Source organism: Sander vitreus, chromosome 14, assembly GCF_031162955.1.
Source record: "Sander vitreus isolate 19-12246 chromosome 14, sanVit1, whole genome shotgun sequence".
Lineage (NCBI taxonomy): Eukaryota > Metazoa > Chordata > Actinopteri > Perciformes > Percidae > Sander > Sander vitreus.
In genome coordinates this window covers 24,408,390-24,421,095 of record NC_135868.1, presented here as the reverse complement: position 1 = coordinate 24,421,095, position 12,706 = coordinate 24,408,390, and the positions used below count along the sequence as shown (strand labels likewise).

General features: G+C 41.3%; 1 protein-coding gene across 2 annotated transcripts in view; it reads left to right on the top strand.

Moving 5' to 3' along the window:
• Positions 1–12,706, top strand: part of fam135b (family with sequence similarity 135 member B) — a 64,431-nt gene that overhangs the window by 42,843 nt on the left and 8,882 nt on the right. The window contains exons 8-13 of one of the 2 annotated variants that reach the window (XM_078267420.1): positions 4,153–4,312; positions 4,900–4,949; positions 6,950–7,105; positions 10,223–10,296; positions 10,390–10,535; positions 10,626–12,603. In XM_078267420.1, coding sequence (XP_078123546.1) covers positions 4,153–4,312; positions 4,900–4,949; positions 6,950–7,105; positions 10,223–10,296; positions 10,390–10,535; positions 10,626–12,603 — 2,564 coding nt within the window. Of the gene's footprint in view, positions 1–4,152; positions 4,313–4,899; positions 4,950–6,949; positions 7,106–10,222; positions 10,297–10,380; positions 10,536–10,625; positions 12,604–12,706 lie in introns of both variants that reach the window. The other variant, XM_078267419.1, reaches the window with a different exon arrangement.

The following is a 12,706-nucleotide window of genomic DNA, read 5'->3' as shown; positions in this document are numbered from 1 at the left end:
AAATACTATATTACAAGTAAAAGTCATGCATTGAAAACTTAAGTAATAGTATGTAAGTATCATCCGGAAAATGTACTTAGTATTAAAAGTGAAAGTACTCAATGCAGAAAAATCCTCCCATTTTTGAAACTGGAAACGATCCAAACAGTTCTGTCAACCAACTAAGTGTTTAATGGTCTAATCATGTCAGCTGGACTTGTAGGCCGTTATATTGTTGGGTAGTTTAATTTATAATAAAACACAAAAAATCTTCATTTGTAAAGCAACTAGTAACTAAAGCTGTCAGATGAATGTCGTGGAGTAAAAAGTACAATAGTGCTCTCTGAAATGTAGCGGAGTAGAAGTAGAAAGTGGAATGAAAAGTAAAGTACAAGTACCTCATATTTTATATTATTATTTATATTATATTTTTTTATAAGTACAGTTCTTGAGAAAATGTACTTAGTTACATTCCACCACTGCCTCCGTAGTATAAAATGATATTTTGAGAGGAAAATGATGCTGTCAGAAGGCATACACCAATCTCCAAAACAATCTCACGGTCTTTTTGGTGGAAATAAATCATGCGCCTGAAGATAATGCAGAAATCATGTCAAATTTGCTGTCCTCTGCCAATTTAAAACTTCTTTAACAGCAGCAGTGATTGGATGCTGAGATACCACTACATAGTGATAGATAGATAGATAGATAGATATATAGATATATAGATAGATAGATAGATAGATAGATAGATAGATAGATAGATAGATAGATATTGATCCCAAAAATGAGAAATTCCAGTGTTACATTAGCAAAATATCAGTCACACAGCACAGAATATACATAAAATACTAGGATAGAATATACATGAAATAATAGGATACAATATACATACATACAATATACATGAAATAATAATAGGATAGAACACAATAACTAATATTTAAAATATACACAAGTTGGGAATACAAAATGTACAACTGCTTAACTAGTAATTATAAAGATGTAGATAAACCTATTGTGCAAGTTGCACTTAGTGCAGATGTGATGTCTAAGAGTCTTATCTAGCACCCAGTGATGTGTTTTATTGCCTGGGGTGGGAATGATTTCTTGTAGCGGTCCGTGTGACATCGAAGCTGTCGGAGCCTCTTAGAGAAGGTGCTCCTCTGTTGGACCAGTGTGGGGTGGAGAGGGTGGTCGGGGTTATCCAGTGCGACGGTGAACTGCAAAAGCTGCATCAACAAAAGCATAAATTCTCAGGTCAGGTGAAATATAGGACTAAAGGGCATCCCGGACATTGTCAGCAGAGTGAGAAACTATGGTTTCAGGATAATGACTAGTTCATACTGAAAAATAGCTATTTTTCTCTGCCCATCGCTCGCAGACTGATCCAGGCAGGCCTCTATAAAAGGTAAAAAGAATTATGAAAGTAAACATACAGATGTTCCTTCCTGGTTTCGGGTATCTTGCACTGCTGCAATTACAGAGCGCACGCAGGTATGATGATAGGGCCGGAGACTTTACCTGCTAGGTGCAAATTACAGTACATCCCCAGATACTCAGGCATTACATGCCTTTCAAAGCTCAGAGCCCCACTGGCGCTGCCAAAACATCCCAGACATGAGGAGGTGTCGCTTGGTAGCAGACCAGCTGACGAGGGCGGTCACTGGTAGGGCTGGGCAATTAACCGAAATTTTAATTTTAAAAACAGATGAATTATTTAGCATATTAGATTTTGCAATTAAACTCTTGTTTTGTCTGGTGTTCTAAATTAACAAAAATTTCAAACAGCAAAAGTACTAAGAGAAATGTCACAATTCAAGTTGATTTCACTGTTGATTTGTTAAACTGTTTGGTTAGACTTTACTTGAAGGTATCTACGTAAGAGTGACATGACACTGTCTTGAACGTGTCATAAACATTATAAACAATTCATAAACCTTTATGACATAACGCTTCTTTTAGTGTCATTCGGTTTTTGTCATGACAAGTTATGGTTAGGTTTGGGTTAAAACGCACCGCCCGGGATGGGCGCTGCAAGAGGCAGGGACACAAGGGGACCACTGGTGTGAGTAAAACACTTAAAAACCTCCTTAAAAAGCCAGGTTTGGTTATATGAAAGCTGTTAAAGAAATGGCAGATATTAAAAGCAGGTTAAAAGAACCACTGAACAGGACGGACAGCGGAAGATTAAAACTTTAAATAAAAGGTCATCTCCACACCTGTCCTGGTCTCTCCTAGAGACATTACAAAATAAATAATTAAACTAAATAAAACATATATATATATATATATCTAGAGTTATGTAAATAAATAGCCCGGCGTCGCAATACAAAAGAAAATTCTATCCCAATAATAAAAACATATTATTTAACTTCTAAAATACTGTCTGAATTACTTGCGTTAGGGTTAGGCTGACTGTGTCATGAGAGTGTCATGTGTTCATGACAGTGTCATGTCACTCTTATGTAGATACCTTCAAGTGTTACCAACTTGATTTCAAAATTGACCAAAATAATCGTGATTATGATTTTTTCCACTATCAAGCAGCCCTAGTCACTGGTCACACTCAAGGATCCCTAGCTCCAGATGAGGACAGCTGCTACAATGATAGCTGTTTGGATAGAATGCTAGTAGCTCTTCAAGGAAGATGAATGAGAGACATGATTATACAGCCGTATCAAGGCTTTGGGAATTTGTGGCAGTTTGGACTTAACCAGTGGTGTAATGTACTGTAACTAAGTACATTTACTCAAGTACTGTACTTAAGTACAAATTTGAGGTACTTTGTTTTCATGCCACTTTCTACTTCTACTCCGCTACATTTCAGAGAGAAATATTGTACTTTTGACTCCACTACATTCATCTGACAGCTTTGGTTACTACTTACTTTACTAATTAGGATTTTTGCTCACAAAACACACAGAGTTTCTAAAATACAATGTTTTATTATAAATGAAACTACCCAACAATATAACGGCCTACAAGTCCAGCTGACGTGATTAGCAGAATAAACCCTTAGTTGAGTGACAGAACTGTTTGGATCGTTTCCACTTTCTAAAATGGGAGGATTTTTCTGCATTGAGAAATTTAAGTTCATTTTCCTGATGATACTTACATACTATTACTGAAGTAACATTTTCAATGCAGGACTTATATTATTAGGTATTTTTACAGTGTGGTATTAGTACTTTTACTTAAGTAAAGGACCGGAATACTTCTTCCACCGCTGGACTCAACACATATTCTAAATTGCAATGGCGGAATCCACTTAATACTTCTAGTGCATTGTTAGAGAGCCATCTACTGGAAACGTGGTCCATATTACAGCTTATACTGTATTTAGAACACTCAAAAGCAGGGGCAGATCGTATTTGTTTGAATTCTTTTTGATTTTACTTATCAAGCCACTTGCTTCCTTCAGCTTTGTACCTCACTTGGCATTGTTGAATCTTTCGTTGTATGATTTTAGCTCAACAAATTTGATCTTCAGCTTTCATTATTTTTGAAATTAAAGATGTTAAAGGCTGGACATTTAAAAAGAAAAAGGGTAGGACGTGAAAAGCCTTTTGCTTCTTCTTACCTTCCTTTCGGACAAGAGTATTTATTTATTATTTATTCTTGCCTTTTCTTTTTTCATAGTGAACTACTTTTGTGTTTTGCATTTTAAGTTCTTAGTTTATTCTTTTGTATGTCGTCCGAAATAAACTATCCATTCATCTACACATAATGTTATGTCCACAATTTACTGTTCCTTTTGCCCTTCATGCCCCAGACAAACGTTGAAACGCCTTGGATTCCGGGTCAACTTCCGATACTTGTGAACTTTTAAAAGTTCATAGCAGGGATGCCTTACATCCTCCTCAGGCCACAGACACGTATTGATCTGCTTTTACAGCTTCACAGCAAGCTGTGTTTAGGGGCCATTTGTTTTCTAACGTCCTATTTGATCTTCCAAGTAATGATGATAAGGGCTTATCCGTTCCCATTCAGACAACACGCTCCTTTTAACACCGGGTCAGCGACGAGCCTATACAAGTGTTGCACGTGTATACTTGAACTATAAAGGTCAAGTATGTGTACATGTCTGTTATTAAGGCAGGCCATTTGCTGAGAGGTGACTGCTGACCTACATAGCGGGCTAACTTTTCCCGTGTGTCTCCTTCTCTGCAGGGGAGCTTTTATGTGCCCAGTGAAAACTGCCTGCAGAGAGCTCATACGTGGCACCGGAGGCTCTGTCGCCTCCTGCTGGTCGCACACAGGGGCCTGCACACCTACCACGCTGCACTCATGAAGGAGATCCCACAGCTCCAGCAGACTCCACTAGACCCAGGTGAGCATGGGGGAAAAAAGCTCTGCATTCAAACTTCTTGTTTTGGTCCTTGAAAATTTTGTAAAAAAAAAATAATTCTAAAGTTAAGGTCTATTGAGAATTAGGGCCTTTCCCATTTCCTAAATTTGTACCTCCTCGACTCCTTGACCCTCGATCCTCCGGCTTGTGACCAAGGAAATCGTTCTCAGCGCGCCATGTTGAAGGACGTCCCAATTCCTAAAATGCGCATCGAGGAGTGAGGATCGAGCATCGAGGAGGCTCCTCCAAGGAGTTAAAATCGAGGATACACTGATGTATGTATGTATGTATGGTGCTGCTCGTCATATTTAACTGACGTCGCTTTTAATGACAGCTCGGAGGCAGAGATGTCTCGTGTTTGTTAAATGCCCGTTGGCTCGACTCCTCTACCCTCGATGCTCTTCCTCGACTCCACGGCTCCAATCTCCTGTGGGCGGGAATCGAGGAGAGGAATCGGGGATGCACAAACTGGGAAATGGGAAAGGCCCTTAGTATCGCATTGCCAGACCCACGCATAGTGTGTTCAAACCCTTTGCACTAAGCTCCGCAAATGACTTTTGTTTCCACAGAGGTGCTGCCTGTAGAAGAAACTCTAAATCAGCTTACAATAGAGTTACAGGTATGTTCATTCAACAAACTACATCCACATGTTAAAATGCCACCTGAAAGACAAGTCTTTCTTTAACAATAAAGGATTCTAACTTTATTGTTACATCCCCATTTTAATGATTCTCTGTGGTTGTTTTCCGTTTTTGTTTTGTTATCATTTCAAATGCAGAAGTAAAAAAAACATTTTCTTTGTTAGCCTACATGCTGTACCATGCATGTAAAACAGTAAATTCTATGCACAGACAAATGTAATGCCTTAATTTAGATGTGTGTGGCTGAAAAAAACTATAATTTAATGTTGGCATGCTCACCAACACAGGATGAATTTGGATTAATTGAAAAAAGGAATGGTGCTGTATTTTTTATTGTAGGACAGTAGATTTCATCTTAGACAATGGTATTAGTTTAAAGTGCCGATATTATGAAAAAAACATTTTTTCTGGGATTTGGGGTGTTCTTTTGTGTCTCTGGTGCTTCCACACGCATACAAACTTTGTAAAAAATCCATCCATGCTGTTTTGAGTGAGATACGGTTTCTGAATGTGTCCTGCCTTCAGTCTCCGGGTGAGCTGTTCAAAATCGGCACGGCTTGTGAAGTCACAAGCCGAAAACGAGCTGGCTAACCGCAACAGTTCGCTCATAGTGTTAGCATTAACGCTAATGCTAACGCTAGCATGCTACCTCGTTCTCAATAGCAAAGCACTGCTACAACACACACAAGTTCACCATAATCTACAAAAGAACTACTTCCATGTGCGCCCTCATTTAGAAGTCTCCCAGTTAATCCTGCCTTGTAACTGACCGAAGTTGGAGAAACAGCCTTTCTTTTACTGTCTATGGAGCTAGCTAGCTGACATGATCTACATCTGAGCTACTGCACCTGTGCGAGTGCAATCAAAGATAGTACAGAAGAAGAAGAAGAAGAAGAAAAAAGGTCTCACTCTGTAGCTAAAACAGAGACCAGGTGATAAGAGGATCTGCAACAGTGAGAGAGAGCGGTGCAATACAACAAAAATATGGTGATTTTTGAAAAATAAACCATGTAAACCTATTCTGGTACAACCTTAGAATACAATTATGAACCTGAAAATGAGCATAATATGGGCGCTTTAAGAGGATGGATATGATTACAATATATTATTGGTGACTAAACACAATGTTTTGGTATGTAAGACCAAATTACTTCATATCCTATGGTCCTGTGATAAGGTCCAGGAATTTTGGACCGGGATGCATGATAACCCAGGTTCCATTTAGCTTAAAACTATTGTTCTAGGAGATGGATCAATCCCAAACGGGATGGTTAAGCACATAAGAAGCTGGGTCCAGACTAGTTTAATGACAGCCAGACAGATTTTTCAAAGAGGATGGAGGAATGAAGGGGTGCTGTCAATCCAGGAGTGGGCTTGTGAGATGGCCAGGGTGGCGGCGTTTGAAATTAAGGTCATATAAACGGTTTGCCAGATTGAGTGTTTACACTAGAAAATGGGGAAAGTACTTATGCTTTCTGGAGGGCTCCTAAGAAGCCATGTGCTGTGGAAAGGCATATACTGTATGGGCTTTGAATTTTAGCACATACAGTATACATAGTTTATATGGTTTACAGTTTTTTGTCTATTTTGATATTTTATTGCATTATCTTGAATATTATGGTTATTATTTCATCGTGTCTTAGTTTTTGTCTAAGGAAGTGGGGATGACGAGTGTGTGTGTGTGTGTGTGTGTGTGTGTGTGTGTGTGTGTGTGTGTGTGTGTTGGGGGGGTTTGGGGGGGGGGATGTTCATGTTGTGAGCTGTATGTTTTATGTTTTGAAAAAATGGATAAAAACATTGATTGATGAGTTTAACGTGAGTTTTCAGGCAGACTAGAGACACTACTGTATATTGTATCGTAGGTATAAATATGTTAGCAGAAAACCCAAGGATCCTAGAATAGAATGCTGTTGCATGATGCATTCACTCTGATATTATAGGAATCTTATTTCATCTCCCCCCTCTCTGTCCCCTTCAGCTGCAGGAAGGCCATGAGAGGGTAGCGGAGCAGATCAGCAGGGATGTGAGCCAGCTCTGCTCCCAGCTGGCTGCTCTGTGGAGCCGCTTCCTGGAGGTCGCTGTGCTCAACCCACACATCCTCTCTTATCTGGCCCAGGAGCACCACACACTCAGGGTGAGAGTGACACTGCATCAAAGGCATGCTTATACAATGCTCAAACGCCAACATGTTCCTGTGTGTTCTGCGCCACAGTCCAGATAGTCTCCATATTAGAGTTCAGTGATGACCATTTGTGCTGATGTGTTTAAATTTAGCCATTTGTATCCTCAGCACCAAAATACAAAAATGAACAACAATGAAAATGGTTTCATAACCATTGGTTAACATGTTTAAATGCTTTAACGTTCCAATTTTATTTTTATTTTTCTAAAACTTCAAATAAACCTGTATTCACCCTCTGTCTGAAACGCTCCATTTTAGCTGTCTGTCTATTTAAGCCCCCCTCCTTAAATGCCCAGTCTGCCCTGTTTGGTCAGTGTTCCCGGGTCTTTCAAATCTCCACTCATGGAATCTCTACGGTGGCCCTGAAGTGCAAATCACAACAGAAAATAGAAAAACGCAACAGCAAATCATAAAACACAATGGCAAATAGGAAAACAGAACGGCAAATATGAAAACACGACAGCAAATAGGAAAACACGACAGCAAATGGGAAAACACGACAGCAAATATGAAAACAAAACGGCATTAACTTCTACCGGAAAAGGTAGGGCCTATCTAGCAGAGGACGGAGCCTCCTGATTGGACAGACGGACTGTCTCTCTGTGTTTTTCACCTCTCCTTCCTGTTAAAAGACAGACAGTCCGTCTGTCCAATCAGGTGGGTCCGTCCTCTGCTAGATAGGCCCTACCTTTTCCGGTAGAAGTTAATGCTGTCGTGTTTTCCTATTTTCTGTTGTGTTTTCCTATTTGCCGTTGTGTTTTAATATTTGCTGTCGTATTTTCATATTTGCTGTTGTGTTTTATGATTTGTTGAAGTGTTTTCATATTTGCTGTCGTGTTTTCATATTTGCTGTCGTGTTTTCATATTTGCTGTCGTGTTTTCCTATTTGCTGTTGTGTTTTCTGATTTGTTGAAGTGTTTTCATATTTGCTGTCGTGTTTTCATATTTTGCTGTCGTGTTTTCGTATTTGCTGTCATGTTTTCCTATTTGCCATTGTGTTTTCCTATTTGCCGTTGTGTTTTATGATTTGCTGTTGCGTTTTTCTATTTGCTGTTGTGATTTGCACTTCAGGGCCACCGTAAATCTCTGCACCATCATTACAGCCTGGGATTGACTGTAACGGCACTGTACCAGCACTTTCTACCTATATATATATATATATATATTATAGTTCGGAAGTACTGGAGTCCTGATGGACGTGCTGTGACACCAGACCCTTCTCAGTTGTAACTGAGAGTGGGTCTGGGAAAGGTTAATTCACAGCTCATTTCCAAAGGGCGTCATCAACGAACGCTGCTCAAATGCCTCTGGGCGCAATTGGATAGACCTTCAACCAACCAGACCAACGATCCGGGTGACGTAGCAGCGACAGCGGCATCAACGGGTTGCTGCACTTTGGTAGCCGTCATGTAAAATGTAAACAAAAAGCTGCTTGCCGTCGCTGCGCTATCGTCATCGTGTAAAGCCCGCCTCAATGGTTGTGATTGGTGCTTCGATTTGGAAAAATTGGAAATGGGCTTGAATGGGCTCTTGGCCAGGCTGACTTGCGGAGCAAATCTCAAATTTTTCCCAGGCTAGCGTTTTGATACTTTCACAGTATTTAATTAGCAACACAATTTGCTTTATAATAAAAAAAGGCATGGTGATCTCACTTTTTTACAATATGGGACCTTTAAAAGTTTTGCAAGCTATTGAATAAAGTTCTCTCTCATCAAACTGAAATTAATGAATAATAAAATAATTTAAAACAGCTGTAATGAGAAAGAAACCTCGATGCTGGACCACAAAAAGGGTATTATATGAATTTTAATGTCAAAGGTCAGATGTATGACTTAAACTTACCGAACTCTGGAGACTCTGGAACTCAGAGTGATCTGTGATCTGCAAGCTACAAAGGGAATTAGGGAAATGATAAGATGCAATTCTAGTCCTCAGTAGCTTACACCCAGCTGAGCAAGTTAATATGATTTTCAATTAAATTTCTATCCAATCACTGGGCTATTTCATATGACTATTTGCTTCACAGTGGAGTAGCTCTCAAGGCTCTCACATGTGCCATTGTTTCATCTCAGTTGTCTGAAAATAATGAACATGTTTGCTTTGATATTAGATTACCCCAAGGGGATATTGGCATGCCTCCACCCACCAGGGGAGTATGGATTTCAATTAACACTTATTCTGTAATTATTGTGGGGTGAAAATACACCAGAAAGAGTCTTCCTAGAGATGTGCCTGTTCAAAGTGGCCGGCCTTATATGATGATGGATTTCTAATTGGAGCTGGAGAATTAAAAAGCTTTTGGATCAAGCTTGTGTCAGAGACCAGAAGAAGTGATTTGAATCCCTCTGTGTGCAGACCTTGAATGTTTGACTCAATGCGACTGACTGTTGAAAACTGTTTTGTTGTCTTGTTTCTGATAGTCTCGCATTACCAGACCTATATCCACAGTGCTGTAGAGTAAGGTCTGGCTACACCACAGATACAATCTGGGATAGAAGAAAATTATTTTGCATTTCTCTAAACCAATTACAATTGACTTGGGTGGCGCTAAGCTCCGGTGTCTCTGCAAATTAGTCTCGGGAAGGAACTTGTTGTCGCAAAAAAAAAAGGCCATATGAAATATGAAATGAAGTTAACTGTTTACACAATACAGTAACGTGAGCTATTTCAATTTGCTGGATACATGGTTAAATCTAATTTGCTCTTACCAGTGTATAGCCATGTGTACTTCGTCCACAGCAACCCCTACCAATCGTCCCAAAACGTCCGTTAGATCGTAAATGTCGTAAACATACAGTATTCTTTTAAGTCTTTACAATCATTTCCCGAAAGAACATAGCAGGCCTGCCTAATTGCACAATCCACATTTCCTTTCAAACTTGCCATTTTAAGCATGAAACTTGCTAGCTCAAAGTTTGTTGTTGTTTCCAGTAGCGAAGGTCTTTTGAGAACGGCAACACACAGAGCGGAAGATGAGGGGCAAAGCCTGATATCATGTGCCAGATTAGTCAGGCTTTATCCTGAAAATGTACTTCCGTTGATCCAGACTATGTTTCTGATAACACCCAGGTCAGGAGGTTCTCAGAGGCATACTTCTTCACCGAACACCCCAAAGAGATATCTCTGACTTTTGAAGAAGAACTGTAAGTATCAGACTTCTCGGGGAAAGTATAATTCCTTCTATAAATCGAGAGAAGTGTGTTTGTAATATTATTCTGCTGATTCAGAATCAACAGACATGGCCAGATAGCTGCAGAAGTGCGAAGCTCAGACTACCTGACCAAGATGCCTCCTTTACCTGTTGAGTGCCTAGACATCGATGGAGACTGGAACAGCCTTCCCATCATCTTTGAGGACAGATATGTGGAGTCTCCTCAAGCAGGTGTGGCTAAAAATATTATCATATTTAAACCTAATCAAAGATTTTTCTTTTCAAGACAAAAGTTATACTCCAATGTCCTTGTCTTTCCAGAGTCGGTATCACATGTGCCAACCACTGATGGGCAGAACAACTCACGTCCCGCCATCACTCATGCCGAGATTTTTGAAAATGGCCAGGGAGCCAGATCACCAGCAATTCTCCAGGATCCCTTGGACAGTGATGACTGCATGGACCTGCCCACATATGTCTCACTCATGGCAGAGCAGAGTAAGACCAGTACCAACATCAGAAGTACCCAGAACCTCATCCGTACCGCGGACAGTACTGAACCCTCTATAGCAGAGGAAGAACACTTAAAGGAACCAGGTGAAGAACAAGGCCGGGTTGAGGAAAGCTGTAATCCAGGCCCAATGTACATCGCAGTTAAGCCTTGTGATGTGGATCCATGTAGAGGAGAAGCAGTCCAGGTTCTCTCCACCAACCACAATCCCCTCACAGTCTCCAATAAGAGCTGTGATGAGTGTCCTGCTCATCAAATAACAGAAAATATCATCCCACGTTGTGATGCCACAAATGACAGCAATGCAAGAGAGAGTGAAAACAATGAAGAGGAGTCTGATATTGCCATGCCATTAAACCACTCCATGGATGACGAGAGTGAGGATCTTCCTCTCAACAGCTTACCCGCAGCCTATGGGCATCCAATTATACCTTCCTTTCCCGGTGATCACAGAAAAGAGATGACTCAACGTGGAGGTCTGGTCGGCTCCAAGATCATGAAGCGCTCTTCCTCAGTTATTTCCGACTCAGGTATTGAGAGCGAGCCCAGCTCAGTGGCCTGGCCCCTGGAGGCCGCACTGCGAGGCCGACCTCCGTTAGACTTCTCTAGTGAACGGGAGATCCCACAGCAAATAGTGCGTCGCCACCCAGCCCATCGGAGTTCTCTGGAAGGCCTGCAAATGGAAAGCAACGGCAGTGGAGGTATACAGGCCTCCCTCACCTCTATTAGCTCCCTGCCCTACGAGGAGGACCAGCAGCAGAGGCAGCTCAGCAAACTGACCAAGTCAGTCTCTGCACCGCAGATAAACAGCCCTGAAGACACTGAGGAGGACCATGTGCTGCTCACCCAGGAAACAGATAATCATAGCTTAGTGCAACAACAGGATTCATTGAAGATAAACTGCTCTTCTTTGAACAGCAACCTGGATTTGGAGCAATCTCAATCATCTCTATTAGACCCGAGTTCAATGGAAAATCTTGGCAATATCCTCAAGGAGAATATTAGCTCTGAAAAGTCAAACCCTCCACAGTACCTGTCAGAGACATACAGCACCAAGTCAGTGTTAAGTGGTGTGTCTGATGTGCTGCTTTTACAAGTGTCTGTAGAGAGCCCTCATGTGAAGGGAAGCGCTGTTATTGGCAGCCAAGGGGAGAATACAAAACATCAAACACACATCAGTGGAGTAAGCGCCTCAGTGGAGGATGTGCATCTCGTTGAAACGGAAGCAGTGCCCTGCAGCTGTGGAAACAAACCATGTGTGCATAAAAATCCAGCAGCTCACGAGAGAATTAACACTGGAGATGAGTGCCTGCGTTTCCATCAGACCGAACTGCTTGGAGTTAGGGACCAGGAGTGTCTGGATCCCTCTCGAACACCTCTAGGGCTTCAACACACCAATGGCCTCCCCAGCAGTACCACCGCAAAGAGGCCGAGTGACCTTACAGGGCTGATAGCCAATGATATTGCATCACCTGTTGACCTCATTGGGATATTAGCCAGTGAGAAAGAGCCTTTAGACTGCCAGACTAAGCCCTCTAAGATCCCCAACTCCGGGCTGGCCTTCATGAATAAGAAGATGGTGGAGGTGGTGAACATGTCAGTGTCCTGTGCCCCGACCTGCCTGCCATTTTCTTCTGCTCTGCGAGACTCTCCATCCGTCAGTGGAATGTCCCCTCGCCAAACTACCTCACCTATCACCCATCAGCCCCTGGGCTCCTTTGGTATAATATCCTCGTCTTCGCTCAATCCCCTGAACATGGACGACGAGACTAATGAACGAATGCTAAAGTGAGTTTATGTTTTAACGACAAACTGAGCTGTAAATGTGTTTTAAACCCCAATTTAAATCACGTAGCATGTTATTTCTGCTTCACCATACAGGTCTGCTTTG